This window comes from Falco naumanni, chromosome 2 (assembly GCF_017639655.2).
Source record: "Falco naumanni isolate bFalNau1 chromosome 2, bFalNau1.pat, whole genome shotgun sequence".
Taxonomy (NCBI): Eukaryota; Metazoa; Chordata; class Aves; order Falconiformes; family Falconidae; genus Falco; species Falco naumanni.
The window spans coordinates 115,436,454-115,463,931 of NC_054055.1; the positions used below are offsets into that span (position 1 = coordinate 115,436,454).

The 27,478-nt window shown below is 51.1% G+C and overlaps 2 protein-coding genes and 2 non-coding genes across 5 annotated transcripts in view; 3 read left to right on the forward strand and 1 right to left on the reverse strand.

Moving 5' to 3' along the window:
* RCSD1 (RCSD domain containing 1) overlaps positions 1-8,815 on the forward strand; it is a 36,078-nt gene extending 27,263 nt beyond the window's left edge. Inside the window, exons 3-7 of one of the 2 annotated variants that reach the window (XM_040582994.1) lie at positions 1,356-1,445; positions 2,790-2,861; positions 4,184-4,387; positions 5,253-5,895; positions 6,732-8,815. In XM_040582994.1, coding sequence (XP_040438928.1) covers positions 1,356-1,445; positions 2,790-2,861; positions 4,184-4,387; positions 5,253-5,882 — 996 coding nt within the window. In that variant the 3' untranslated portion in view covers positions 5,883-5,895; positions 6,732-8,815. Of the gene's footprint in view, positions 1-1,355; positions 1,446-2,789; positions 2,862-4,183; positions 4,388-5,252 lie in introns of both variants that reach the window. The other variant, XM_040582996.1, reaches the window with a different exon arrangement.
* A 2,182-nt stretch (positions 8,816-10,997) lies between these two features.
* Positions 10,998-11,069, forward strand: TRNAP-CGG. Its single transcript has one exon. It is a non-coding gene; the product is annotated as a tRNA-Pro (tRNA).
* A 430-nt stretch (positions 11,070-11,499) lies between these two features.
* TRNAP-AGG lies at positions 11,500-11,571 on the reverse strand. The gene has a single exon. It is a non-coding gene; the product is annotated as a tRNA-Pro (tRNA).
* A 4,313-nt stretch (positions 11,572-15,884) lies between these two features.
* Positions 15,885-27,478, forward strand: part of MPZL1 (myelin protein zero like 1) — a 41,489-nt gene continuing 29,895 nt past the window's right edge. Inside the window, exon 1 of the mRNA XM_040582998.1 lies at positions 15,885-16,021. Coding sequence (XP_040438932.1) covers positions 15,889-16,021 — 133 coding nt within the window. The 5' untranslated portion in view covers positions 15,885-15,888. The remainder of the gene's footprint in view (positions 16,022-27,478) is intronic.

The following is a 27,478-nucleotide window of genomic DNA, read 5'->3' on the forward strand; positions in this document are numbered from 1 at the left end:
GCCTTACAGTGGGGGGAAACTCATTTTCTCCAGAGACAGAGGACAAAGTTTCCTGTCTTTTCTCTCCAAGCCATCTGTCACTTCCCCGTTGGCTTTCTCAAGCTGGCCTCAGATTAATGGCTGAGTGGATGGTCTTTAACCCTTGCTTGACCCACACCAGCAAAGGGGAACCTATCAGCCAGGGAACCCCTGACATATTCACTGTGGCACAGTGCAGCATTTCATGGTTGCAAAAGGGTGGTGTTTCAGTAAGACATGACATTATTGCTTCCTAGCATGACATAAGGGTAAGGGCGGGGCTGCCCTCGGCTGCTTAGAGATGCAGCATTGCCATGGCTGGGTGCAGCACCACCAGAAGTTAAGTGACATCAAGTCCACAGGTCCTCCAAGACAGCCAACTCTACAGAAGGCAAAGACACCATAATCCAACTTTTCACATGCCTGCCTGTTAGAAGGTAACAAAATTATCCAAATATTATATTGTGGATATTATCCAAGATCCACAATATTATCCGAATATTTTGTCTGTTAACACATAAAAAGTGTGTTAACAGCTTGGCAGGAGACTACAACCCTGGCATAAAAATAGAGACAGCTTCAAGAGACAGCTTGGCTTCAAGACCAGAGCAATGGTTATGAAGCAGCAACTCTATAGGTGCTGTGCTATGCATCTTTTCCTTCCTAGTGAGCACTCTCATACTAGGAGAGCCTGACAACATTCAGAAGGAACTGGTGTCTTTGCCATTAAGTTGCCTTGTTTCTTCTCCCCTGGAGAATCTGTTTCTCATCACATTAAAGGTTACAGCTGAGGACTTGTCTCTGCAAGCCTCTCTTCTTCATTAGAGAGAAATGAATGGGGCTGTAGGGCATGCTGAAAAAGTCTTAATTCCCCTTTTTGCCCCTAAAATACATCAGAAACAAAATAGGAAAATCCCAAACCAGGTAGGGAGCTAAGGCTTATTGAAAGGAAATCCTGGTAATACAGGAAAGAGAACAATAACAAGCTATTCCAGTGTGAGGGGGTTTCCAGCAGGATGCTTTCAAGATGAAGCTTCTGGGAAGGCTTCTCCACCGTCCACAGCTTAGAAGAGAGTCCTTTTCACAAAGCCTGAAGTGTCACAGTCCACACTGTGGAAAGAGATACAGACTGCTTTTACAACATGAGGATCAGGTTCAAGATGCTACAAGCACACCTAGCATGCTGGTTGTTGTGCTGCCTTTGGATGACTCCTTTAGGCGAGCTGAGCTCTGCCATCCAAGCAGGTCACTTACAGATCATACCCTTTTGTGCTTGAATTTCACTTCCTTTTTCAAAAAAAATTCCTGCTGCTGAGGTGGTTGTTTCCTTCTCTTAGGTGCCACCACATAAGCCAACTCGGAGGAAACCACCATGCTCCCTTCCATTGTATTCCCACAAAAGTGAGACAAGCAACAATGATGAGCAAGTGAGTATCAATTTAATAAGGGGACAAGGTCTCTCCTCTCTGCAACCTGTTCTCTTCTGAGACATGAGCTTGGAGGTATCAGAGAGGTCAGGCTGTGCAGCAAAAGACATCTACCACGCAGCATCAAACCTTCCCCTGCTCATGTGCATGTACTGCCTCGGAGGCAGCTCTGTGCTGTTACCTACTCCTGTAGCATGGATACACATCCCATTTCTGCTGCTTTTGGTTTTACCCTTAGAGCACTGGAAGATCCACCCAGATGCTATCTTTTCAAGCATTTTAAAGCAGTAATTGCTGGCATTTACAAGATTTTAACAGCACTTAGCACAGGAGGCATCCATGCTGTTGCCTTCAGATGAGCTCTAGAGGTTTGAGTATAATGACATAATGGCTCTGCTCTTGAGATTTTTCCTTCTTCAGAAAAAGTGAATAATTAATCCAGAGTGAAGAGCGATTTTGTCAGCAGTACCCACAGAATATTGTCTTGAGGTGTCCTCCATACAGCACCCTTGAGTGAGCTGATCCAAGTAAGCTGGCTGCTACTCACTAAAGTTTACGCTCAGGACGTTTCTAGTCACTTCTGTGTTTCAGGGTACGAGGTCTACCCACCAAATTTCACATTGTCACCTGCCCTTAGCAAGGAGGTTGTTCTTTGTCCTTTTCTGATGGCTACAAGCTCTTGCCGCCTCCATGACAAAGGAGCATGAGCTTTAAAACCTTAGATACTTTACTTTTCCTTTGGACCTGAAAAAAAGCAATGTGCCCCTTCTCTAAGCAATGCTGTCACTCTCTCAAACTGTTGTCAGCCTTTCATAGCTCTACCTTTCTGGCCACTTAGGCCTTTCTGGCCCATACTAATTGGATACCCTTTAACTCTGTTAGTCAAATGGTGGCAGAAAATCTTTCCCATCACAAAAAGTTCACAATGTTTACTGATGTTAAGGCTTGTACCCTTTAAAAGGCAGAATTTTAATCTGCCTGGTCCTGAAATAGTAACAGTCTGTGTCATAGGTTAGATACCTTAATGAAGGCCATGTAGCAGCTGAGCCATTACACCTCACCTAACTCAGATACGTGAGCCAGAAAGCAGATAATCACCTTTTCTCCCAGAGGAAAGATACATGTATGTAGAGCCCTAGGATGGCTAGATAACAAAAGGGGAGAAAAGGGGAGCAGGGTCAGGAAAGAAGAAAGCAAACTTTTGTGTGAAGGCACTATATGAGGCTTTATTTGCTCCCCTACTAGCACTTTGTTCTTACTTCTTCCAAGTTTTCTGCCTTCACTCTATTTCCTCTTTTTCACCTACTTTATTGTGACTTTTTCATGTTTCATTTTGTTTTGCAGAAGCGGTCTCCAAACACATGCCCCATTCCCAAGGTCAAGGTGAAAAGCTCTCCTATGATTGAAAAGCTGCAGGTAGGTCCTGGAAGAGCCCACACGGCTGCCCCAGCAAATTAAAACAGATTGGCATTTGTCCTAGCTGCTTCTCTTGTGGAGCAGCCACAGGGGAAGGGGACCCAGGAGCCAAGGGTGACAGCTAGGTAAGCAGGGCAGTGGCCTCACCAGTGAGGGCCCAGTCCCACAATAAACAAACAAGGAGGCCGAGCAGGTCTGGTAATGGTAACCAGTGTCAGAAACAGTCCAGCGATCCTCAGGCACATCCATAGGCAGGTCACTGTATCGGTCGGGATCATCTGGATCTGCGGAGGAACGTGGCTGGACAGGGGCACGGCTGCAGCCACAGCTCAAGTAGGCAGCAGCGGCAGGAGCCTCAGTTTAAATGCAGTTTGCAAGAGAAAGTGAGAGAAACCTTGGCTGAGACGTGTTCCAGCTCTTTCTTCACGGCAGTCTAAATCAAACTGTCACCTGCACCCTGCCAGGGAGCTGGCCTTGAGCACAGCTATGGTCCTGGCAGCGGGCAGTGTGCTCCGGGCTCCGGCACTCTCCTGCGTGTGCCTAGAAGCTCTGTGCATCCCTCGCCCCGATTCCCCCAGTTACACGCAAACACGCCCAGTGCCTCTTGCCCTTTCTGTATCTCTTTGTGAGCCTGATTTACGCTAAGGAGGCAGCTCAGCACTCAATAGCCTGGAGACATAGTGCTCTGCCATTGCCAGCTGCCTCCCCTGGCAGCACGTGCGACCCCAGAGCTGAATGCCTCCTGGCTGCCCGGACACAACATAAGCCTATTCATAGCACCGTCCCTCTTAACATACCCAAGGACATTTGCTTCTTAGTGACAGACCAGCAGGAAGTGTTTTGCCACAGTTAATCACACGCTCGCTTCTTTCCATCATCTTTTCACTCCTCCCGACTGCGCAGATCATTCAGAAGACCCACAGATCAGGGTGGAAAATGTGAGGTCCGCTTGGGCACACACAGGGATGGTTTAAATCTTAAGGTGATTGCTGGCTGGTTGTTCAGACTTTCTTGTGGCTCGGCCACTGTAGACTGTGCTGGCTTGGCTGGGTCACTGGAAAATCCCAAAAGGCCTCATGATGACAAAGGGACATGTCTTGAGATCCAGCTACTGGGGAAGGGCAAACGTCCAGTCATAACTTCTCTGCCCGGACTTGTTTGTTGACAGTGTCACCAGGAGAGACCCATAACCAGAAGGTATGTGGGTTGTGACAGCTGAGATGTGGCCGCTCCCGTGGCAAGAGCAAGTGTCCTCCATGTGGTTACTGCCTGTAGTACACGCTGGTGTCACACACGCCTGTGACAGGGATTTTTCTTTGCAGGCCAATCTGGCTTTTGCTCCAGCTGCTCTGCTGCCGGGAGCATCTCCCAAAAGCCCTGGTCTGAAACCCCTGGTTTCTCCGTTCAGCACCCCTCCCTCAACACCCAGCAGCCCGGGGATTCAGTCCCAGCCTGCTGAAGCCAACGAGACGCCAGTCAGTTTCGATCAACCCCCAGAAGGCACTCAGCTGCAATGCTACAACAAGGTAGGGTACGTGCTGGGATCTCTCCATTACAGCATGAAAAGGTTTGCTTCTCGGGTGGAGATGAAGAGGAAGAGGAGGCTGTAGCCCTCAGCCCTGCCATAATAGTGTGCACTTGTGGCCAAGGGAGATCTACGCGTTGGGTTTGAAACAGCCTTTCAGTGTAGCTCTGTGGAGTCTCCTCTCTGCCCACCTGCATGCGGAGCTTCGTGCTCCAGCAGCTCCAGCAGCCTTCCTGCCCCAGTGGGTAAAGGGAAGGCGTGAAGTGGCAGGACCCAGTCACTTCAGCTCAGCGGTAACAGGGTGGCTGGTACCTGGGCAAGGAGCGCTGTGTGGAGGTGGTGCCCTGTGCCAGCAAACGTCAAAGGTGGCTGAGGTGCAGTTTAGGGAGCCCTGCAGAGCACGAAAGTTTGGCAGATGTCCCCACGGAGTGCTCAGCGCTTCAGTGGGGAGCTGTAACCTGCATTCACCATCATCAGCTGGAGTGCAGACTCCTTCCTCAACCTCCAAATGGCCAAGAGTAGGAAAGGCTGAGACATCCAGTCAGGAGCATTTGTGAAATGAATGCAGCATCCTTGGGTTTAGGGTCTAACCTGGCCAAGGAGCAACAGTTTAAATTGGGATGATAATCTCTGGCACCATCTTTACAGAAGGAAAGAAGGCACACATATACAGAGTTGCTTGTCCTATAAAGTAGTCTCTCAGTGGCAGGGAGCACTCTTCTCCTTACCTTTCAGTGGCAGAGCAGGATAAGTGAGGCCACCTGGGTAGCAATCAAGTTTCCCATGGTATTTTCCTCTGTTGTGCTTTCCTGCTTTCTAGTACCACTTTCTTGACTGCTTCAATGTCTGCTTTTCCTGCCTCCAAGGTGCGGACGCGGGGCTCGATAAAGCGCAGGCCTCCATCCAGGAAGTTCCGAAGATCTCTGTCGGAGTACGGAGATGGGGAAGATTTAGGGGTCAACATCTCCTCTCCAGAAAATGGTGCCAAGGAAGATGGGGATGAGGTGTTTGGGCCCAAGGGCAAGACAGAGGCAGGAACAGGGAGTAAAGAGCAAAAAAACCAGACAGGGTCTGATGAGAAGCCCCCATCAAGGAGAGGATCCAGCAGATCAGAAGATGAAGAAAAAGGAGAAAAACAGGCAGATGAAATGACTCCTTGCAAGAGTAACGCAGCAGAGACAAAGGAGGAGGAAGGATGTTGTGGTGCCCCAGGGGAGGAGAACTCTCTCCAGCCTCCCTCTGGAAACAAGGAGAAGGTGTGTGAGGGTCCCCAGGGAGAAGAGCAGCCAGGCAGTGCTTGTGAACAGGAAAAGGGGGACAAGGAGAAGGAAGAAGCTGATGCAGAAGCAAAGGAGACCACTGAGAGCACAGATGCAGAGGGAATGTCAAACACTGAAGAAACACCACTGGCCCCTGAACCGCTGCAGGACGCAGTAGGCTTAGAGACTGTCAATGAGCCTTCATCGTCAGGCAGGCCGGAGAAGGGCACAGTGTAACTGTGACGCACAGGTAAGCTGGGTTGGCATGATAATGGCTCCTAAAATACCAGAAGGTTTTGTTTATTAATGAAAATGGCAACTGTGACAGAGCACACCAACATGTTTTGCTGCTTCCCACACCGCAGAAGTATCAAATGTGAGGCCTGCAGAGGCTGCAAGGCAGGGTATGTAAAACAACCAGCCCTCCTGGGTGGTGGTACAGAGAGAGAGGATGGAGAAGCAGCAAAGCTGATTCTGGGTTCAGTAAAACAGAGAAGCTTTGCTGACCAGGCACCCTGCTTGATTGCTGTTTTGAAAGCCATTTGAAAGGACTTTTCCCCAGCGGTAACCATGTATATACTATCCCAGGATGCCTCCTTACATGTGTATGTGTGCACACTTTGTATATATACATGCATAAATATATATTCTTTCTATATATGTGTGTTTATAGCTTGTTAGCTTTGCCAGCAAAAATAGTGTTTGCACATATACCAGTTTCATGATCAGCTCTGGAAGCAGGCAAACACAGGCCTCTGCCGCTTGGAATAAAAGAGAATTTCTACTGGCTAAAGCAGGGGTTTGTTCCATGTAGCTTCTTATGTGTTCTCTAACCACCGATAACGTAGCCACAGATGCCTGAGGAAATATCTCATTCCACCTCAACCACCTGTCCTCTCTTCAAATGCCTCCTTGGTTTGGCAAGGAGCGACTGAAGGTGGCGGGCTGGGGCTCAGGCTGCACCTGGCGTTTGCCTCCTGGTATGGAAACTACTGCAGTACTCCCAGGTCACGGAGCCCCCAGTACTGTATTTACTTAAAGCCATGATTATTTTTCATAATTTCCTTACTTTTCCCCTCTCAAAAGGATACACCCAATCAGGGCACAGGAGACTTAACATGTGAATAGGAGTATCTAACTCAATCAAGGTGGAAGCTACTGGAAAACCTTCAGTGGCTGGAGAGGAGCAGAATACGAATGTCCCCCGAGGTCCAGATGCATACCGGAGCTGAGTGGCTGCTTGCTGGCTCTCTGCTTTGCACCATCATACTCTGGGACAGTTGGAACAAGAGACTGGCTTGCAGTCGCTTCAGAGTTCAAAACTGAGGTGTTGGCTGATGTTCCTTGGTGATATTCGCGGCCTGAGAGACCTGATACACGCTGTCCTGGGGTCGACAGCCACCATCACTCCTGGTCCCTCTGCTCCTTCATCCTGCTCCAAAATGTCTTTTTCTTCTCCCCTGCATTGGTCTTAGATGAAGTTAATCACTTACATACATACATGTACGGTGCCTTTTTGATAGCTTCTTTTGAAAAATGTTGGAGTTTCAAATTTCAGTAAATAATGTTTTAACAGTAGGAAAACATATGTTTTCTCCATATATGCCGTGTGGCAGACAATGTGAACCTTGAACATGGAGAAAACTCTTAGGATATTGTTCATAAAGCATAAAATCCCTTTGAATTATTCTTCAAATACTTCAAAGTGATCTGTGAAACAGCCAGACATGGTAAGAAATTTTTCTGTGTGCTTCAACTTTGGGTTGTTTTTAGTGCTGGTGGAAAGTAACAACCAACAGATTTGATGCACAGAAAAGGTGTGTTGCGTAGGCCAGCCGGGCAAGTTTTCTTATCGAGGTGTGAGCTCTGGTCCAGATTTAGAAGGCCCACATGTCCATCAGTCTGTCTCATTTCCAGACCCTATCCAATCTTTTGATTCTTTTTTGAAACTTTCAGTGAGTGGCCACTGAGTGCTACTCATGATAGAAGGCATCCTAGCTTACTGGAAACAGTCGATTAATTTTATGTAGGTCAAATTAATTTTATGTAGGTCAAAGAAGAGGTCTTAGATGGCTGAGTTCCCAGTCGTAGGGCCTGACTGAATATGAATTGGTGAAGGTCAAATAGCCAGTCCCCCCTAAGTACTCAGGCGTTGTACTAGATTTGCATTCACTCATGGGGTACCAGTTAAGTCATAGGTCTAGCTAAGCCAAAAAAAAGTTTTTACACCTGGAAAGTATGTGTTGCTCCCAACAAGTTATCTGGGGAAAGATAACATACCCTCTTCTGACCAGTTTCCTGACAGTAGTGCTTGAAGCTGTATCTGCAACTCTGGAAAAGCTGCTCTGGCTCAAGCCCATGGGGCTCATGTCCACAGTGTGTCATGGAGCTGTGGACAAGCCTGGGCTCGCTGGAGACAGTGAGCCAGTCTTGCCAAAAGCAGAGCCAAGGCGTCAGCTAGCTGTTAGGTGCTGTGAATGGTCAGGGGCCAGTGCCTGAACCTGCTGCCAGCCACCTAGCACCCAGCAACACAGACGCAGCTACAGAGACCAGTGGTGGAACCAGCCAGCTCCTCTTCATCCATCACAGAGCTCCTCCTGGCACATGTTCGGCTGAGAAGAGTCGGAGGCTCAGGTTGTCCCTGTCTGTCCGGTGAGGCACAAGCATTTTACACAACACAGCCCACACCTGTCCTTGAGTGGACTTCGCAACACAGCAGTGTTACAGACCTGATGGTTTTAAGGGATATCCCCTTTCTGTTCACCAGCTCTAAAATGGCAAGGAAAGAAGTGGCTCTGTGCCCTGCCTTTCTTTCTCCCGGGTGAGAGCACCGAGGTGTCATTTGCTGAGAGCCAGCGGTGCTGACCTTCCTGCGTAGCATGGGCTTGTTGGCAAACACAACCCCCACATCCTTTTGAGCCATGTTGTGGAGCATTGTTGCCTTTGAATCCATTTTAATCTGTTTGTTAGAGCTTGTATTCCAGGGCAGGCTGCAATCATTCACTGTACCCTGTTTCTTCTTCATTGTCCCATCTGGATGTGAGTGATTGTGCCTTACTGTATATATAGATATATGTGTGCCTGTTTAGAGAATGAGTATGTGTGTCCCAAGCAAGGGAATGGAAATCCAAGGGAGAAGCAGAAGAAATAAATGGCGGAATAAAACCAAACCAAATTAAAATCTGTGTGTTTCCTCCTGGGGAGATGAAGGAGCCTGAGGAAGGATGGAGAAAGCTGGTAGCAGCAGGCAAAATCGAGGTGGGATTTCCGCTGCCATTGGAACAGTTTAACATTCAATTTTAATTTGTGATATTTTTTATTGTTTGGGAACAGCAGTAACTGATGTGCTTAATCAACAAAGAAACGTGTTCTTGGGGGCAAGCAGTGGCACTGGAGACAGCTACACTCTGCCGCAGCCCTGCAGGTATCAGGTATCTAGGAACAGAAGAAAGCAAAGCCATCTAGCCTAGTGCCATTTCTCCAACAGCATCCTTTCTCAGGGGAAGCGTAAAAATCCAAGGCAACACACAGTGATCCTTCCTGTGAGATTTCCCAGCTTCCGGCGATCAACAGTTTAGAGATTTTCTGTGCCAGAAGTTGCATCACCATCTTTGCCCTTGGTGGCTTTACAAGTTGCAGGAAAAAAAGCTGAAGGCGTGCACACATCCCTCTCAGGGCGATGCTTGCTCAGGGGCACACAAACCTTGCTCCGTTAGCAGGCCAAGTGAGAGGGGATTTTAGAAAAGTCCTTGGCCAGCATTAGCATTGTGACACTGCAAAAGCAGAGAATACATGTGGGGGTGTATCCTGACCCCATCCATACTATCACAAAACATTGGCTTGGGCAGCGTGGTCTTGTATCCATGAGGCATACAGAGTCAAAAAGTTTTGACTGAAACGTAAATCACAGCTTGGCTGGGTGTATAGGGCGGGGGCACTTATTCACACCATTTACATCTGTCACATTGGTTAGTTTGGGGTGTGTAAGGTCAGGTGTAAAAGCAATAATGGTCGAACAGGGAAATGCCCTCAGCAAGAAAAATCTGATGTAATTTATGCAGTTCCTTTGGTGTGGCTGGTGCGTGAAAAATTAAAAAAAAAAAAAAAAGTAAAAGCACAAACTTCAAGGCTAGACGACCTTTAAATTGGGGGGGGCGGGCGAGGAGACTGCTGCTGTTGTGTTTGGTCGGGATGTTGGTTTTATGGTTATTTTTTGATTGGACTATGTTAACACTGTATGAGCCACAGGAGTGTTAGATGGGTAAGGACTGAGAGCAATTACTGGTAGAACAGGGGTTTTTAAGATCTGGGATGCCAGGGAAGCCGGTACAGAGGTGTGGAAACACGAGGGGGACCCACGGGGGTGACAGTGGGCATTAGCAGGATATCGCACGGCAGGGACAAAGCAGGAGGCAGAGCCGCAGCTTCAGAGAAGGAAGGCAATGCCACTGCCGCCTCTGGGCCCCAGCTCGAGAAACACTCCCCAGACCGAGGCACTTCTCCCAGAGCCCGAGGCCCTTTGCTGTGTTAGGCCCCTTCCCCTGCAGCCGTTGGCGGCCCCCGACGGCCACTCGCGGGGCCGCTGGCTGGAAGGGGACCACGGCCTGCCTGCCACAGGCCCGGCCGCCCCACAGGCCCTCACCTCACCCGCTCGGGGGCTGCCAGGAGAGGACCCCGAGGCACTGGCACACGTCCATAGGTGTGTAGCCCCCCTCCCCGACCCCACAGGGCCGCAGGGCCCCGCACACCTCAGCGGGGCGGCAGCGCCTCATGGCTCCGCACAGCGCGGCCGGGAGAAACCAAAGCTGTTGGGGGGGGTGGGGGGTGCGGGGTGGTGGTGTATGTGTGTGCGTGTGTCTGTGTGTCCCCCATTCCCCCCTGCCCATCCGCTGAGAATGAGCGCGCCCGGCTTCGAGCCCCGCTGGCCGTGCCTGCCCGGCACGCGCGGCCCGCACGAGCCCGGGACGGGAGGGGGGGGGCCGTTCCTCCGCCCCTCGGAAGAGCGCAGGAGCGGTATCTGCACGGGGGGCGCCACGAGGCCCGCCACCCGCACCCCCCCACCCCGGCACTCGGAATCGTCTCTACCAAGCGGAGCCGTAGGGGTCGGGGGAAGGGCGATGCCACGGGCTGCCCTGGCGCGGGCGGAGGGGGGGCGGAGAGGCAGGAGAAACAGCATCAGCCTGCGCAGTAAGGGAGAAGAATGGTGTCTTCCGAAGCGGTGGGCGGAACCATTGGGAGTCTGGTGGGGGGGAGGACAGACCTACGAAGGCGCCAGCAGGGGGTGGGTAGTGCTGGGCGGGAGGAGGCGGGAAGTGAATGAAATAGTATGCTGGGGAGGAGGCAAGGGAGAGCGGCTCGTTGGTCTAGGGGTATGATTCTCGCTTCGGGTGCGAGAGGTCCCGGGTTCAAATCCCGGACGAGCCCGCTGAGAAAAGGGGGCGCAGCAGCGCCTCCCCTTTTGCCGCCGCGGTGCCCGCCTGCGCTTTTCTGCCTGGGCTCCTCGGGCCCGCCCGCAGCGGGAGTGTGGGCTGGGGGGAAGGGGCCGGGGGGCAGCGCCGTGCTGGGCGGCACGACAGTGGGGTTGCGGGGGCCGGGGAGAGGCCGGGGCAGCGGCGCGGCGAGCGGGGTGAAGTGGGGGCGCACGGCAGGAGGGTGAGCCCTGCCGTGTGGGTTACCAGCGCTTCTTCCGCGCGTTAAAAAGGACCGTGTCTCATGATACGTCCTGCCCGCGTCCCTTCGCTGCTTGCGGGAGCCTCCGCTGCGTGCCCGGGGAGCGCGGCGGTGGCCGAGCGGGGCGGGGAAGGATTAAGGCTGTTGCGAGGGGCAAAAAAAAAAAAAACCGGTAAAAAAAGTTGGGCTCGTCCGGGATTTGAACCCGGGACCTCTCGCACCCTAAGCGAGAATCATACCCCTAGACCAACGAGCCGCTATGTGAGGGTGTTTCTCTCCCTTGCAGAGGAACGCTCCGGTGGCGCCGCCCGGCCCGGCCCAGCCGCAGTTGACGCTGGTTCTCACCGGCCCAGCCCCGGGGGCTGCCCGCAGGGGGAGGCGGTGCGGGCCGCTGGCTGGGACGGGGACAGGCCTGTGCCGTGTGTCTTCTACTACAGCCCGTGCCTAGGAGCTCGTAACAGAGACGGGCGAGAAGCCCCGTCGGCGAAGGCGAGGGGCACGCGGGCTTGGTGGCAGCCGAGCGCCGGCGGGCGGGCGCCGCGCCGTGACCTGGCTCCTCGCGGGCAGCGGAGGCCGCAGCTCGCGCCGCTTTACCTCAGCGCGGGCCGGCACGGCTGCCCGTGAGGGGTGGGCTCGGCCGCCTCAGCGCCCGCCCCGTGTGGCCGGCAAGCGGGCCGCTGTGGCCAGCAGCCCACCGAGGGGGGGCGGGGCAGGGCTGACGGCGACCCTCCGCCGCGGCCGTGTCGGGACAGCTCGCAGCCGTCTGCGGGGTGCTGCGTTCCGCGGTGCTGATGGCGCCCGCGCACCGCTGCTGCGCCGGGCCTGGCTCCCCGGGTGCCTTCCGAGGGCTGGGGGAACCCCGCCGCCCCTGCGTGCCGCTGGGCGTAGGCCGCGCCATCAGCCGCAGCGGGCCGACCACGGCCCCCCTCCCAAAGCAGGCAAATTCACGGCTGAATTCTGTCATTCGGCGCTGCCGTGGCGTTCGGTTCCTGCCTGACAGGGGAAGGTTTTATGCCACCTCTGTACATCCCACTCAACAGTGCTGGTCAGGCGAGAGGTCAGTGCTGCCTTGCCTCTTGTGCCCGTAGAATAACATTGCTAAACTTACTTTGCCCATATTGCAAGAAACTGGGAGGAAGGGCACAAGGGAGAGGCAGGAAAAATAATAGCTTCCGTTGTATGGGCTTTTTAGTATATCACGGATATCAAGAATACTTGTGGCTCCAGTCGTTCCTTAGCATCAGTTCAGCACTGGAATAGCTCATTCTTAGCACCTTTTTCTGTTACAAGGTTTCCCGAGGAACGTGTACGCTTGCACAGTGAGCGATCCAAGACATTCTTCTTAATCGAGTTATGGAAAAATAATTACAAAACTTTTCAAGCACCATATGCAACTACTGTGCTGCTGCCCGCTCTGAGTTTTGAAAGCAGCACTGCATTTGTGTCTAACCAGAGTGAAGATGAATGCAGCACTGTTTGCCAGTCACAGTTTCTCCCACCTTGTAGAGGAAAAAGTGATGCAATAGACACCCAGTAGTTCAGCCTGGTTTTCCTTTGTCCCTCATGTTCTTCTCTTACTGTTTCTAAACGAGCGAGTTGGGTGGGGTGTTTTCTGCAGGAATGTGTATCTCTGCACATTAAACAGTGTCTACTGTACATTTCTCCTAGGAGGTTCAGACAGGCAGGCTAAATAGAAAATAATCAAAACCATTAAAAATGTGAAATCCGTCTGAACGTATTGGTTTCTCCTCCTAGAAGATGTTACACTTACTTTGTTTGACATCATAATCCTGCTTGCTCTGTCTGGCGAGCTACTAGAGAGCTCTCCAGAACAGCAGGCTAACAAAGGTCTGAATTTCTAACAACCACGAAGAAATGTATTTAATCTCCTCCCCAGTGACACACACTTTTTTAGAGCTTCCTTTTGTAATCAGTGAAAACAAAGAAGAGACAAAAGCATTTTTCCTTCTCTTGTGGGACCGAAGGCTGACTTTGCAGCGTGTAGGACAGCTCAGAAACCAGTTAGGCAGCATGACAGCAGCCTAGCAGGAGGCTGCTGTGGTCTCTCTTGCCCCAGTGCTCTGTCACTGCTGCTTGTCTGACCTTACAGGGAATGGATTCAGCATGAAGTAACTCCCCACCTGTCCATACGCAGGCAGAAAAAACGAGTCCATTGCCAGCTAAGTGAGCTGAATCTCTAAGAAATGTGATAAATCCCAGTATTATCGCTAGACAGAGGGTAGAGATGCATAGCTAGAGGGAAAAAGGATGGCAGCCGTTACACCTTTATTTGGTTAGGTTATCGGGGAGTTGCGCACTGAGATGAGTTAAGGAATTGTGTAGTACAGCCTGTAGGCTCTGCGTTTAGCAGCTTGCTCCGAGAGGTCTTCCCAGCTCTTTTTGTCATAACCTTAATAGTAACACCTCATAGCATACACATGCAGTATGTGTTCCCAGGGCAGATTAAGTTGTTCAGCACCCTGCTTCCTCTCTGGAAACAGTGGGAGGCAATAATTTGATCGTTACTATCTGGATGGAAAATAGCCTACAATAAGTAGACCAGATACTCTCGCAGACGTTCTCTGCGTTGGAGAGCAGTACTGCCACCCAGCAGATGGAGCAGTCGTAGGGCTGTACCTGTGGCAATGTCACCTCAGCTCTGTCAGGGAAGGGAGAGATTGCAGGAATCCTCTGGCAAGGGGCGCCCAGGCTCGTTAGTACACAAAAAGAGAACGTGAGAGCTCTGTGAAGGACGGTAAATTTGGGAATCAGAAAAAGGATGTTTGGGTTTTTGGTTGGGTTTTTTTTGTTTGTTTGTTTTTGAAAAAAACGCTTTAGGTTGGCCATCTTGAAAAAGTGCCTAGAAAGGTGAAGCTTGGACTGTTCAGGGGATAGAACATTTTTAAACTGTGCAGTACTGAAGGACCTGAAGGTAAATAATGAACTCTGGGTATCAACGTGCTTCCGTGGTGGTGGAGCACTTCCAGTCACTGAGGAGAGCTGCAAGGGCTGGTGGAGTTTCCATGGAAAGGAAGAGCTCTGAGGGAGTATTGAGGCAAAAGTCCTTGGGATGAGAGTCTTACCACTGCCTGTGAGTTCCTGCTCCATTTGGGAAGTGAGGATATCGATCAATTGGCTAAAGACTCACCTGTGCAAGGGAAGTCAGAGGGTGACTTCCAATGAGGAGGCAACCAAACAAGGTGATAACCTTGTGATACAAAGAGTTGGCCTTAATCTTTATTCCCGATTGCTGCCCTTGATTTCTGGCAGCCTGCGTTTCTAGAAAATATGCACAATGGTTAGCTGAGGAACACACTCCAGAGCTTTCCCCCAGGGTGTAAATAATGATATGCCATTACGTTTTAAATCCAGTGCAAACTGTGACCTGGTGTCTTGCATCACAGCTGGAAAAAAAAACCCCAACCAAACAACTTGTCTTGTTTAAACAACTTGTCTTGGTTTTTTTCCACAGGGGTTTGCTTCATCACAGCCCTTCCCAACATGGCACATAGTAGCGGGGCTTTCCTGTGACCTCTTTTGTCTGTAGATGTGATCAGGTGGCCAGAGAGCGGCAGAGAAACCAGTGCCACGTGCCCCTGGGTGAGGACCAGCATCCGCAGAGCACTGGGCAGGAGCCAGCCCAGGGCACCGCTTGCTGCCGGAGCCTGGGTGCAGCGAGCAGCAGCCTCCCGGTACGGCCGTGCTTGTGCGACTGCTTCGAAATACACAGCTTCGCAAAAGGGCTTGTTGTGTGCAAAGGGGATCCCCAAAGAGAGGGAGTGAAGCATGGGGATAAAGACGGAAGGGTGGAAGCGTGGTCTCGGCGGCTGTAACAGCAGGCAGCCCCATCGGGGGGGACGGGGGGACGGGACATGCCACGTCGGTATTTTCAGGCGGAAGGCAAAGGTGGTCGGTGTCGCGGGATTGCTGCTGGGGGAGCCCGGACGGGCATCGCACGCCAGAGCAGGCTCTCTGCCTTCACGGGGAGGAACAAGAGGGGTCTCGGCGGGGCACCCCTGCGAGGACGGTCGTGGGCTGGCTGCGGCCGTACCTGGCGGGGTCCTGTCCTGCTGCCTGCGGAGGCTGAAGAGTTTGTCAGCAGCGAGACCTGGTGCTCCCAGGCCCCCCGGCCCTGCCAGCATGGCTAGGCGTCGTGGGGATCGTCGTGGTGATGCTGGGCATGCTGGGGATGCTGGGCACAATGGGCATGGATGGCCATGGTGGGGATGGTGGAGATGATGTGGATGATGGGGATGCCGCCGCGCTCCTGCGCCCGGGCACGGTGGGCCCGCGTCCGCGCTCCCGCAGCATCACCCGCCGGGCGTGGGGGGTGGGTGGGCGTAGTACGTGCCCGGCTCGGGGGGCGGGCCAGTACGATCCCTGTCCTGATAGGACGCCTGGATTTAACGGATGGCTCCGCCGACCAATCCTTAGGGGAGGAGCGGGGCAGGGCCGGGGCGGGGGCGAGGGGGATGCGGGAGGTGTGTGCGAGTGACAGCGGCGGAGCCCTATCCCGGCGAGGGAAGGGGGCTGCGGGGCGCGGGGGGGGCGGGCCCGCGGCCGGGGGCGGACAATGGGGGCGCGGGGAGGTGGCGGCTGGAAGATGGCAGCGGCTGGAGACATCGCGGGGCGCCCGGCGGCCGCCGCTCCCGCGCGGCTCCCCTGCTCGGCCTGGCTGCTGGCCGCCGCCGCCGCGCTGACCGCCGGTGAGGGATGGAGGGAGTGCGGGCCGCCCGCCGTTTGCCCGCGGGGCTGCGCTCGTAGCCAGGGCGGAGCTGGATGCGGCGGGGGGGAGCAGCCCGACGCGACCCTACCCGAGGCGCGGCGGGCGGCGGGCTGGGCTCGGCGGCCTGGCTGGGGCCCGGCGGGGCTCGCCCGCCCCGATCCGCGCTGGGGAGGGGGGGGGCCCGGCGTGTGGGGGGCGCCGCGGGGCCCGGCGAGGTGGGGCGGCTCTTCCCGGCCGGCGCGGGGGGGCGCCCGCCCGTTCCTCCCTCTGCGTGCCGTTCCCCGTCGCCGCCGGGTTACCGGAGCGGGGTGTGTGCGTGTGTGTGTGTGGGGGGGCACGGCCTCGGTGCCCCCCCTGCCCGCCCGCCTCTGAACCGCGCCGCGGGTGCGTGTTCCCGCCCGGCTGTGGCAGCCTGCTCGCTCCCCGGCCGGCCGGGCCCCGGCGGGACACCCGGCACGGCCGCGCCCGGGCTCCCCGGGGGACGAGGAGCGCTGTCCCGGCGGGGAGGGCGGCTGTGACCCCGCGGGCCCTGCCGCGGCCGGCCCCCGGCTCGGGGGTCCCACGGGCGGGCTGCGTGGGCCCCGCGGGGCTGCGCTCGCCAGCTTTGCCTCGGCGGGTTGGGCAGTCGGGCCGGAGCCCTGTGCGCTGCGTGCCCGGCAGGCGGGGACGCTGCAGTTGTGGTAAATGACTTAGAAAACACCTTTGATTCGGGCAGTGGCGATGTATTTGGGTCGAGGAGGCGTTACATCAGCCAAAATGAAGTGCTTCTGACTCGTACAGACGGAGAAAGCGTGCAAGGCGATGGAGCGGTAGAAACGGCGAGGGCGATGCTGGGCTCGGCTGTGGCTTACGCTCTGACAGGGCGCAGGGTTCTTCTACCTTGCAGCTGTTCTGAAACGAAAAGAGGGCACAGGCTTCCCCAGGGAGCTCAGTGTGTCGGTGCTAGGCATGGGCAGTGACGGGACGGCACCTGGAGATTTTTTTTTCGTTGGCATTAATTGCTTAGTGGGTAAAACTTTGCAATGTATGTCAGTAAGAATCATTAAAGAAGCCTTCTCAGTTCATATGGAGCGCTGTGAAACAGGCCGTCTGGAAAGAGGTTTGATAAGGAGCTGTGCTGAGTGGTAAGAAACTTTAAACTACTTATTTCTAAATAGCATTGTTTGGATTTATTTAAGTTCAGTGCATTTTGCAGTGAACGTAAGTAGAGATTGCTGAGGCTTGTTAGTGTTTAGAATTAAGTAGCTAGACTTGATACATGCATAGCTTACAGTAAAACCAAGTTCTTTGAAAATAAATGTGGAGACAAGAGAAGAAAGGAGCATATTTCCCCTGACCACAACAAAAGGTACAACTACAGTAATGCTATGGGTAGCTGGGAGCAGTAGATCATTCTACGAAGTCTAAGGTATGTAACCAAATATAGTATCTTAAAACCAAGGAAGTCTACAAGATATTCTTTTGGAAGAGACCCTCCCTAGGGTGGAGACTATCTGAACAGTGAGACTGCAATTTAAAGGAATAAATGGGTGTTAAAATCACTGTCTTAATCTGTGTTGAACTGTGTTGAACTGTGTTTCTGTTCCCATCCCTACAACTGTTGCTGGTTTTTTTCTAACTCCAAATCAGAAGTTATTCCTATGTTGGCTTTTTCTGTTTGTGTTTAAGCTGCGTATCCTTAATCCTCCTGTATGCTTTGAAAAAGCGCTTTTATTTTTTCTGTCCACATGTGGAGTTGGCACAAGGTTAACATCTTTGCATGGGAATAAGTGACCAGAGTGCTGGTTTTTCATCTCTTTTGCATATGCAAAGTACCTTGGTGACTGGTGGGGAAAAGGTGACCTTCTCTAGAGTTTGGGGTTATAAGGAGCCCAGGGTTATAAATACTCTGCCTTTCAGCATGTTGTTCAGGTTCCTGCAGTTTTTTAAGGACCCACCTCCCAGTCCCTTTGCTCATGCTGGATTTTCATCTAGCGAGAGGTTCAGAAATCAAAAACTGCCAAGCAAAGGGGCAAAGGCAGAAGTGGCATTTTCAGAGCCACTCGGTTGCTTAGAAGTGATGTGTGGCTGGGTGACGCGTTGTACATAGCTTCACTGCTGTGGCTTGTGGCTCCTCTTCTGCCTCTTCATGTGCTTGACGGCAGACCTGTTTCTGTGGCAAATAACCTGCAGTGAGACAGAAACGTCATTTAGGGGACTGTGTTGTACAGGCCCAGTTTCACATCACAGTCTGCTTTGCCAAGCCAAGTGGGTCACTGTTGCTTCACAGATAAGTGCAGATAACGGGTTTTAAAGCTTATTTTCTTGTGTGTACCTCCATGTGTGCATTCATCTTGCTTGTTTAGGCTCAGTCACCTGAAAATCTGATTGCTTTGTTTACTTGTAAGAATGAAGGATCATTGTCAAAGGTACTGTTTGGGATCTGTGGACATTTGTAGCAGTAGTAGTTAATCTAGCTATAATCTCTTGCATGGGTGGGTGAGCCTTGAACAACTAGTCAAGAGTATCAAGAAAATACATTATCTTGCAATCCTGAATTTGTAAGCCAGGTATCACTTAAAGCAATACTTGTATCTGTCTCTAACGTGAGGGTGGTGCCTGTTTGCTTCTAAAAGTCTCAAAGAATGCCTAGTCATTACTGATATTTCTACTATTCTTTTTGATGCCAACAAAAGCCATATTTTTTCTTCTTTTTTTTCGTTCTCCTACTACCCCTTTTATATACACTCATGTACATGTGCACATATGCACAGGTCCGTAATAAGCAGAGGGGTATTGAGATGTTAGATAGCTCAAGTGCCTATTACTTACTGCTTTGAGCTCACCTGCACGTTTCAGTTGCTGCTTGAAATGTTTCCTGAAAATAACAGTGTAAGTCGGTGTTCCAATGCTCACTTCATGTTCGTGCCAGGTTTAGTCAGCATTGCTGTGTTCGCCCTGTCAGAAGCTGTTAGTTCTTTTAGGCAGAGCCCACTGATGCTGCAGGTGGGAAGCCTTCCTTGCCTGCAGTGCTAAGCAGGTTCTTCGGCAAAGGGAGAAAGTGATAAGGTAGATAAACTCTTCTCCTTGCTGGTTGGGTTGAGGGTGGAGCTGCTGCTCAGGTCACCTCACTTGCAGCAGCAAGAAGTTCTTGGAGTATGCCGAAAAGATTAGCTTAATGTTTTGGTGATAATAAAATGTGGTTTAGTGCCGACTTGTAAAATGGCTGGGTTTTGGCCCCTCTGTGTAAGTAGCAACGTGTGTGTGTCTCTTGTTATCTGAGTTGCAACAGATTGTGTTAAGCAGCAATTCCACTGTCTGTCTGGACTTACTTTATCCTGACTGATAATAGTAGATAGTAATGTTCTTCATTGTGGGAGTTCTCAGAATGTGATATGATATGGTTTACATGGCTCTTTCTACCACCTACATGTAATTAACAGTAAACAGTCTGCAAGAAAAAAAATACAATTTTTTTTTTCAACTATTGAATGCTAACTCAGGATATCCTAGGAATACATCAGAAAGCTGGAAGGTCTGGGTATGAAAACATTTGCATCCTGTGGTTTTTGTCTGTCTTTTTTGTGTGTGTTTGTGGATCTGGGTTGGTGTGACCCCACAGGTAGTGGTGAGCACAATGGAGAGGATGCTAACGTCTTGTTTAAGAGAAAGCTGTGGCAGGAGAGGACAAGAAGTTCTGAACCAGCTTTGCTGCTGGCGAAGAGGCTTGGAGAACTCTTAATTTCACTGATTTACTGTCATCTCAAAAGAGCAGTTACTTAGAAGAGCAAGTGTTCACTCAGACTAGGGTTTAGCGGTAAGCTGTACCCAGCGTGCTATGGGTATGGATCTGGAGGCAGGGTCAGTATCAGTATTGTTTGCTGTCAGAGGTGGTTGTAAGATGACCCTTCAGGTGATTTCACCTATTCTACAGATTTTTTTATTCCTACACACCCACACCCCCCTGCCCAATCTTTTATCTTTAAAGTGGCAGGACCATTCTGTTACTTGTCCTGAAAAAGCCACTTTTTTGAAAGTTGAAGTTGTTTATATCAAGTAAATGTATTGGTACTCTTTGTGGCTGGGATAGAATTAATTTTCTTCATAGTGGCTTGTATGGTACTATGTTTTGGATTTGTGATGAAAACAGCCTTGATAACACACCAAGGTTTTACATTGGTTACTTGTTTTACGTTGACTTACACAGCGCCAGGGCCTTTTCTGCTTGTCACCCTGCCCCAGCAGCCAGCGGGCTGGGGGACACGAGGAGCTGGGAGGGGGCACAGCTGGGACGGCTGCCCCCAGCTGACCAGAGGGATATCCCAGACCACAGGACATCATGCTCAACAATAAAAGCTGGTGGGGAAGAAAGAGGAAGAGGGGCTGTTTGGAGTTAGGGCATCTGTCTTCCCATGTCACGTTAGGCCCGATGGAGCCCTGCTTCCCTTGGAGACGGCTGAATACCTGCCAGCCGATGGGCAGCAGAGAGTGAAAGCTTTTGCTTCACCTGTTAAACTGTCTTTGTCTGTACCTGTGAGTTTTTTCACTTTTAAACTTTTGATTCTCTCCCCCATCCCACTGGGGGGTGGGGGTGGGGTGGGGGGAGCGAGCGGGCGGCAGGGAGGACTGAGCTGCCCACTGGGGTTAGCCCACCACCCTCGTATATTGTCCCCTTGTGCTGCTGTGCCTTTCAGCTCCTGCATTTTTATTTAGCTGTTGAGTTGGCACTTTCCAGTTGGTGCTGTTGCTTTGGCTTAAAGTGTGCAAGTAAACCAGGAAGGCTGGTTGTTCTCTTGAACTCCTTACCTCCAGCCCTGCAGAAGATGCTTTGCGATACGTTTGCTGGTGCTTTACACGCATGATGTTAAGGGAGTTTGCCCTGGCACATTGGTTACACCCTACCTTCAGTGTTTGAAATCAGATTGAGGTTCTGATCCTTAAGGGAGGATTAAACTCTGGGCAGTGCAGCAGTTTTGTGGGTGGTGGCTGCTGGCACTTTCCTAAGCACTTTCATTTCACAAGGTGGAGGTAAATCAGGGCAGGTGAACTCCAGGTAGGTGAAACAGCCAGTGCCAGAGGTGTTTATCTTCAGTTGGCTGCTGCCCAGCTGTTACGCTTTTCAGTAACTTGGTTTTGTAATGTGTGCAAGTGAAAGATGGTGAACGAGGCTCCCTCTTGGTAATAGAACTCTATAAAGCTGTAGGTGCTGCAGAATTTTTAAAATCTGACTGGTAACTATGTCTTGAAGTTTTCTGGTAGAGGTTTTACAGGATTGCTTGACTCTTTCAGGGTAGAAGGTGTTGGAGATGATGGCTGCATGGAGATCCTGCACACCCTGCTGCTTGGCAAAGTCAGCACAGGCACAGACTAAGGTGCTGCCCTAATCAAAGGGATGGCTCTAGAAATGACCTCGTATGTGTAAACTGGGGAAGTGATGTAGAGTATGCTACAAGGGAGGCTGTAAATACTTCACAAAAGAGAAGCATTCCTGGGAAGAGCCAGCTGAAGCAGGTCCTGCTTAGTTACTTAGTACTACTTGGTGCTTCCTAACGTTGCTTAATTGTTGTTGTTCAAATATGGTTTACATCAGACAGGGTTAGGGTGTTGGTCTGGTTTAAATGAAAACAATGGAAAAAGGGCTGTTTTGAACATGGGTTAGTTCCTGGTCAGATTTATCATGTTATGTTACGAACATGCATAGGGGGCTATTTAAATTGGCACCACCACTGACAAATTTTTGCGAAACAATGCTTTGAAATACATAGCATGGGCTTTTTCTTTTGGTTTTGTGGTTGCGCTGCTGCAGGTTATAGCTAGTTGTCAGTTTGCTCAGCAAGTAAATTGGCGAGTTTGGTTAGCAAGTAAGCGTAAGACTGCTGTGAAGAAGGTGCCAGAGCTGGCTGCAGGCGTCCAGCAGTCAATGGAGCAGTAAGGGATCTCATCCTCAGAGAGCTTTGGATTTGCTGGAACTGCTGAAAGTCACTTGCTAGTCACACCAGAATAGGTGAGCCATGTGACTGAATACCCTGTTAGCTGATGAGGGTAATCGCTTGGAGGGCTTCATTTCAGCTGTCTCTAACTCCTTGCTCTGTTAAGTGGTGGGATTTTATTTAACAGGTTTTAACCAGGTCCCTCTGTATGCAGGAAAAAGCTCTGTGCTCACCTTTCAGGCTGGTGGAAATACCAATACTTGGCAAGAGGTGGACGTGATGCTGGGTCAGGAATGATGGCAGGTGGGAGTGACTGGTACTGAAATGGTTGTAATACCTTGGATGGTTCAAAGTGCATCTTCTGCAAATGTTTCTTGGTGTATAGAGATTTGTTGTCCCTGAGTTGGTTGCAGTTCTGTGGATTGATTATTGTAAAAGGGGGGGAGGGGGTGCGCAAAGGGCAGCTGCTTAGGTCTGTTCGGTATGTAGCCTTTTTACACTGTATCTCCTTGTGAAATTTGTGTATCCTAAATTGTACTGCCCAGTTTGTTTTGGAAATCGGTAGCTTCCATGCTGCTAATGCTAGATTTTGTCAAAAAGTTGCTGCACACCATCAGCAGTTGGCAACATGACTGGTACTTTTAACACAGTTTCAATTGAAATAGTACTAATAACCAGTGCTGACCTAGAGGGAAGCTTTTGTTCCAGCCAGTGGTGTGTCCCACTCTACTGTTCTGCACCTTGGTTTTTTTTTTTTTGTTTTGTTTTATTGTTGTTTGGTTGGGTTTTGGGGTTTCCTTTTCCCTGCAACTTCTGATCCTCAGTACTCTCATTTCTTTAGTAGACATTGTGACAGTTTCAGTAGATTGCTGTAGTAATTCTAGGAAATGTTTGTGATGGTGGGATGTTTTCTTTACTCTCTCTGCCACGTGTTGAGCATGTGTAGCCAGCTTCTCTCAGGTCTTTAATTAAGCAAGCTTAATGGTATCTTTTTTTTTTTTTTTTTTTCCTGGGAAAAACTTGGCGTGTTTCAAGGAGACTCTTCTAAGATGTCTTCTCGATCATCTTGTTCCATGTAGCCTTTCTTTAATCTTAATTCCCATTTTCTGGAGTCTTTCCTTGCGCCCAAGGAGTAATCTGGTGTGTGTGTTAGTGACTTTGTTAGTATTGCAAGATTGGAGGTAGAAAGCTGCCATCAGCTGTCCCGGTTACCCTTTGCACTTCGAATGGCTTTGCTTACGTTGCCCCTTTGGGTTTTTCACTGTTCTGGTTTGACTTTGTCAACAAGAACTGTTTACTTGAAGACTTGTAAACTTACTGGGTCATGGAAGGAAAACCACTTAAGGGCTGTTGAATGGAAAAATGTGATGTCTGGTTTGGAAAGTACCTGAGCTGCTGATTGGTGTCCCAGTCTGCAGCACCGCCAGGGAAGTATTGCTTTGTGATCCCCAAGGAAGAGTTACTAGAACAGGGCTAGATGTTATTGGCTTCAAGACTAAATGAGCATCTGCCCAAACCTGACATATGACTGACTCTGTAATTGGAGCATGAAGCAGTGCAACTATGCTTACTTGTTCTGGGATCTCGGTACCTTTACAAGCATCTCAATTTTATGCTTTCCAGGTTGAGAGAGTGTTACACCAGTGAAACTATTTCCTTGGGATTGAACAAGGAATCTGTGGCCTGGCCAGCAAGGGAGCTTAGACATTCTCTGCTGTTTCTCATGCTTGTTCCTCATTTCTGATGAAAAGCATGGGCTTTGGAAGTAAATCTCAGCATAGGTTCTTCTGCTGCCCCTTGGTAGGGCAGTGAGCAGCTCTGCATCATGTGGAGGAGACCACTTTGAAAACTGGCTCTGCTGTGTGGGAGCAGAAGGTGGTACCAAAGTTTAGTGACTCTGCAGACTTATCTTTTAAGTTCTGTCAAAGTAGGCACACAGGGGCATGCGGGGCTGAGATTCGTGGATGTTATTGACTGCTTTGGCAGCTTTGTCACAGCCTGCTTAAGGCTTCTCAATGAAACCGATTTCCTTTCACATGGGGTGAACAAGATGCTATTTTTTTCCCCCTCATCGTTGAGTCAGGCAGAGCTTGGCTGAATGTGCAAAGCGGCCAAGGGAAAGCAAGCGCTGTGTTAGCAGATGCTCTTCTGAGCTCGTCTCTGCTCGGGGGATGAATGTTCCCAGCAGCAAGGCAGCAGGAGGTGGTAGGTGTTCACGGGCTAGGTGTCAGCAGATTTTCTTTCTGTTTTGTAGCGCTGGTAGGGTGCTGCAGGACTGGCAGCGTTACTGAAGACAGGAAGCCTTTTCCTTCAGCAGCCTGAACTACTTGACGAGATTGGCAGCCTGCGGAGCTGCTGTGGCAGCAGCAAAAAGCTGTTCTGGTGGTTGGCATTTGACAGAGAAACTAAACTGTTCTGTCCTCCTTTGAGGCCGTGGAATTTCCTTTTAGTTGCTTGGAAACTTACACGTCAAGATTGGTTGGTGTGACTTTGTCTTGTCATTGTTTCTGTAGCTGATGTTGCTTTGCGTTATAGTTGAATGTATGGGGTGTAGGCGTTAAGGTTTTGGTGGCAGGGGTGCAGGGACAGCCTCTGTGAGGAGAGGCTGGGGCTGCGTTGTGCCTGATGCAGCCAGTTCCAGCCCGCTCCACTGCATCCACCGCAGGGCATGGCTGAGCCTCTCCGCTGAGCTGGTGGCACCTCTGTGATAATGTTTAAGAAGGACAAAGCAGCACACAGGGAGTGAGGAGTGATCAAAGCCACCATTGCCGGTGGAGCTGTCATCCCCCACATCCACAAGTCTCTGATTGGAAAGAAGGACAACAAAAAGTGGCATAGAGAGGAAAAAGTGTGAAGAACAACACTGCAAACCCCAAAGGAAGAGGGGAGAAGGCGCTCCAGGTACTGGGGAAGAGATTCCCCAGCAGCCCCTGGAAGTTTTGGGAGAAACTACTGTGGAGCAGGTATTCACCTGCAGCACATCAAGAGGACCACACTGGAGCAGGTTTCAGTGCCATGGCCTGTGGAGACCCCAAGTAGGTTCTCCAGAAGGACTGCAAGCTCTTGGGAAGAGCTCATGCAGGAGCAGGAAAAAGTCTGAGGAGCAAGGAGCTATTATGGACTCACCACAACTCTCCATCTCCCCCTGGCTACCTGGGAGCGGGGAGGAGTTAGAGTAGTTGGGAATGAAGGAATGAAGTTGAGCTGGGGGAAAAAAAGGGATGATGGAAAGATATTTTAATTTTTGTCTTTGTTTTGTACCGTCCAACTCTATTTTAATTGGTAATAAATCCATTTTCCCCAAGTCAAGTCCGTTTTGCCTGGGACAGTAATTTGTAAGTGATCTTCCTGTGCTTACCTCCACCCGTGACCATTTTCATCTTATTTTCTGCACCTGTCCTGTTTGGGAAGGGATGGTGAGAGAGTGGCTGGCTGGGCATCTGGCAGCTAGCTAGCCAAGGTCAACCCACCACAATGACATGCAAGGACATAGATTTAGAAATATATGTGTATATATGCATTTTTATATCTATACACCTAATAAGACTTCAGACCAGATAGTGCTATGATGGATTTCTAGTGTGGAGATGGTCAGACAGTGGTTTTTGTTACGCTGACATACGTGGCTCCGTAATACTTGTGTGTTTTCCTTATGAAATACAGCATGGTTTGCTCCTGGGCGGAATGGCTGGCATGGATTTCACTTCCATGTTAAGGCTAAATGATGTCAATGAATTCTTAGTACGTGTCGTGGTTTAGCCCTGACCGGCAACCCAGCCCCACGCAGCCACTCGCTCGCTGCCCCTCGCCCAGAGGGATGGGGAGGAGGATCGGGCAGGAATGTAAAACTCAAGGGCTGAGATAAGAACAATGTAACAGGCAAAGCAAAAGCCGCGCACGCAAGCAAAGCAAAGCAAACCCAGGGATTCGTTCCCCTCCCCCCACGGGCAGGCAGGGCTCGGCCATCCCCGGGACAGCGGGGCTCTGGCACACAGAACAGTGACTCGGGAAGACAAATGCCATAATGCCAGATGTCCCCATCTTCCTTCTTCCCCCAGTTTATATAGCCAGCATGACGTCCCATGGTAAGGAATACCGCTTTGGCCAGTTTGGGTCAGCTGTCCTGGCTGTGTCCCCTCCCAGTGTCCCGTGCCCCCCCAGCCCTCTGGCTGGCAGGGCCCAAGGAACCGAAAAGTCCTTGATTTAGTGTGAACATCACCTGGCAACAACTGAAACCATCAGTGTGTTATCAGCGCTGTTCTCACACCACATCCAAACCACAGCCCTGCACCAGCTACTGAGAAGAAAACTAAGTCTCTCCCAGCTGAAACCAGGACACTATCCACCCCTTATTCCACACCAGTTACATCATGCCACACTTTCCAATACAACCTCATTAACCACCACTACCCTTCCCATCATTTGATATAATACACAAATATCATTCCCTTAGATATTTTTACAGGGGTAGTCCGTAGTCTATGAAATGTCCACAAATGTCCATTGAGTTCACTTAGTCCGTGAACGCGCTCTCTTATGGTGGTCACTCGGGAGAGGAGAGGTTGTGTGTTGTGTGGGGTTATCGGGCATCACAGCCAGCTCAGGTTGGGTCACTGCTGCAATTGCACTGCTTTTTGTAAGGCTTGTCCTCCAGTGGTTCAGGTGGTTCCTGCTGTCGTCATTCCTATAACATGAAACTCACATCGTGGACTACAACAATTTAAAGGTATATCCATTAAAATCTCCACCCCTGGTCCATTCAGACCAGCCCTAGGGTGTAACATTGCACTGAACTCCTGCTTTGGCTTGGATTTATCCACAGACTGCAGTCCCTTGGGGAAGTCACTGCTCCAAGTGGAGCCTCGGCTATGAACCAGTCTCTCCAGGGGTATCCCTGCTGCGGCATAGGCTCAGCCACAGTCACTTTGAGGTGCACCTGTTCCAACATGGCCTTATCCATGGGCCATCACCACCAAACTGCTCCAGCATGGCCTTACCCACAGCCACAGTCCCTCCAGGGTTGTACCTGCTCTGTCGTGGGCTCATCCACGGCCACACGCTTTGAGGTGCTCCAGCCTGACCTCACACACAGCCACTGATGCTTCGGGGTGTACCTGCTGCAGCACGGACTTGTCCACAGCCACTTCGAGGTGTGCCTTCTTCAGCATGGACCTGTCCTTGGGCCACAATCGCTTCAGAGGCATACCTGCTGCAGCACCGATATACCCACGGCCACAGATGCTCCGAGATATACCTGCTCTGGCATGGACTTATTCACGGCCACAGGGGCTTTGGGGTGTCCTGCTCCCACGTGGACTCATCCACAGGTCACAGTCCCTTTGACTCGAGCTCACACTGGAGTTCCAGTCTGTCCAGTACAGCAGCACAGAAACAGCAGCGATGCTCTGACCACCTGCCAGCCCCGGCGCATCGCCATTGCCGTTATCAACGTGTTCCCGGGCACGGCGCAGGGAGCAGCACCGCACAGGATCAGCAGTGCAGCGAGCAGCGAAAGCGAGCAGTAGCTG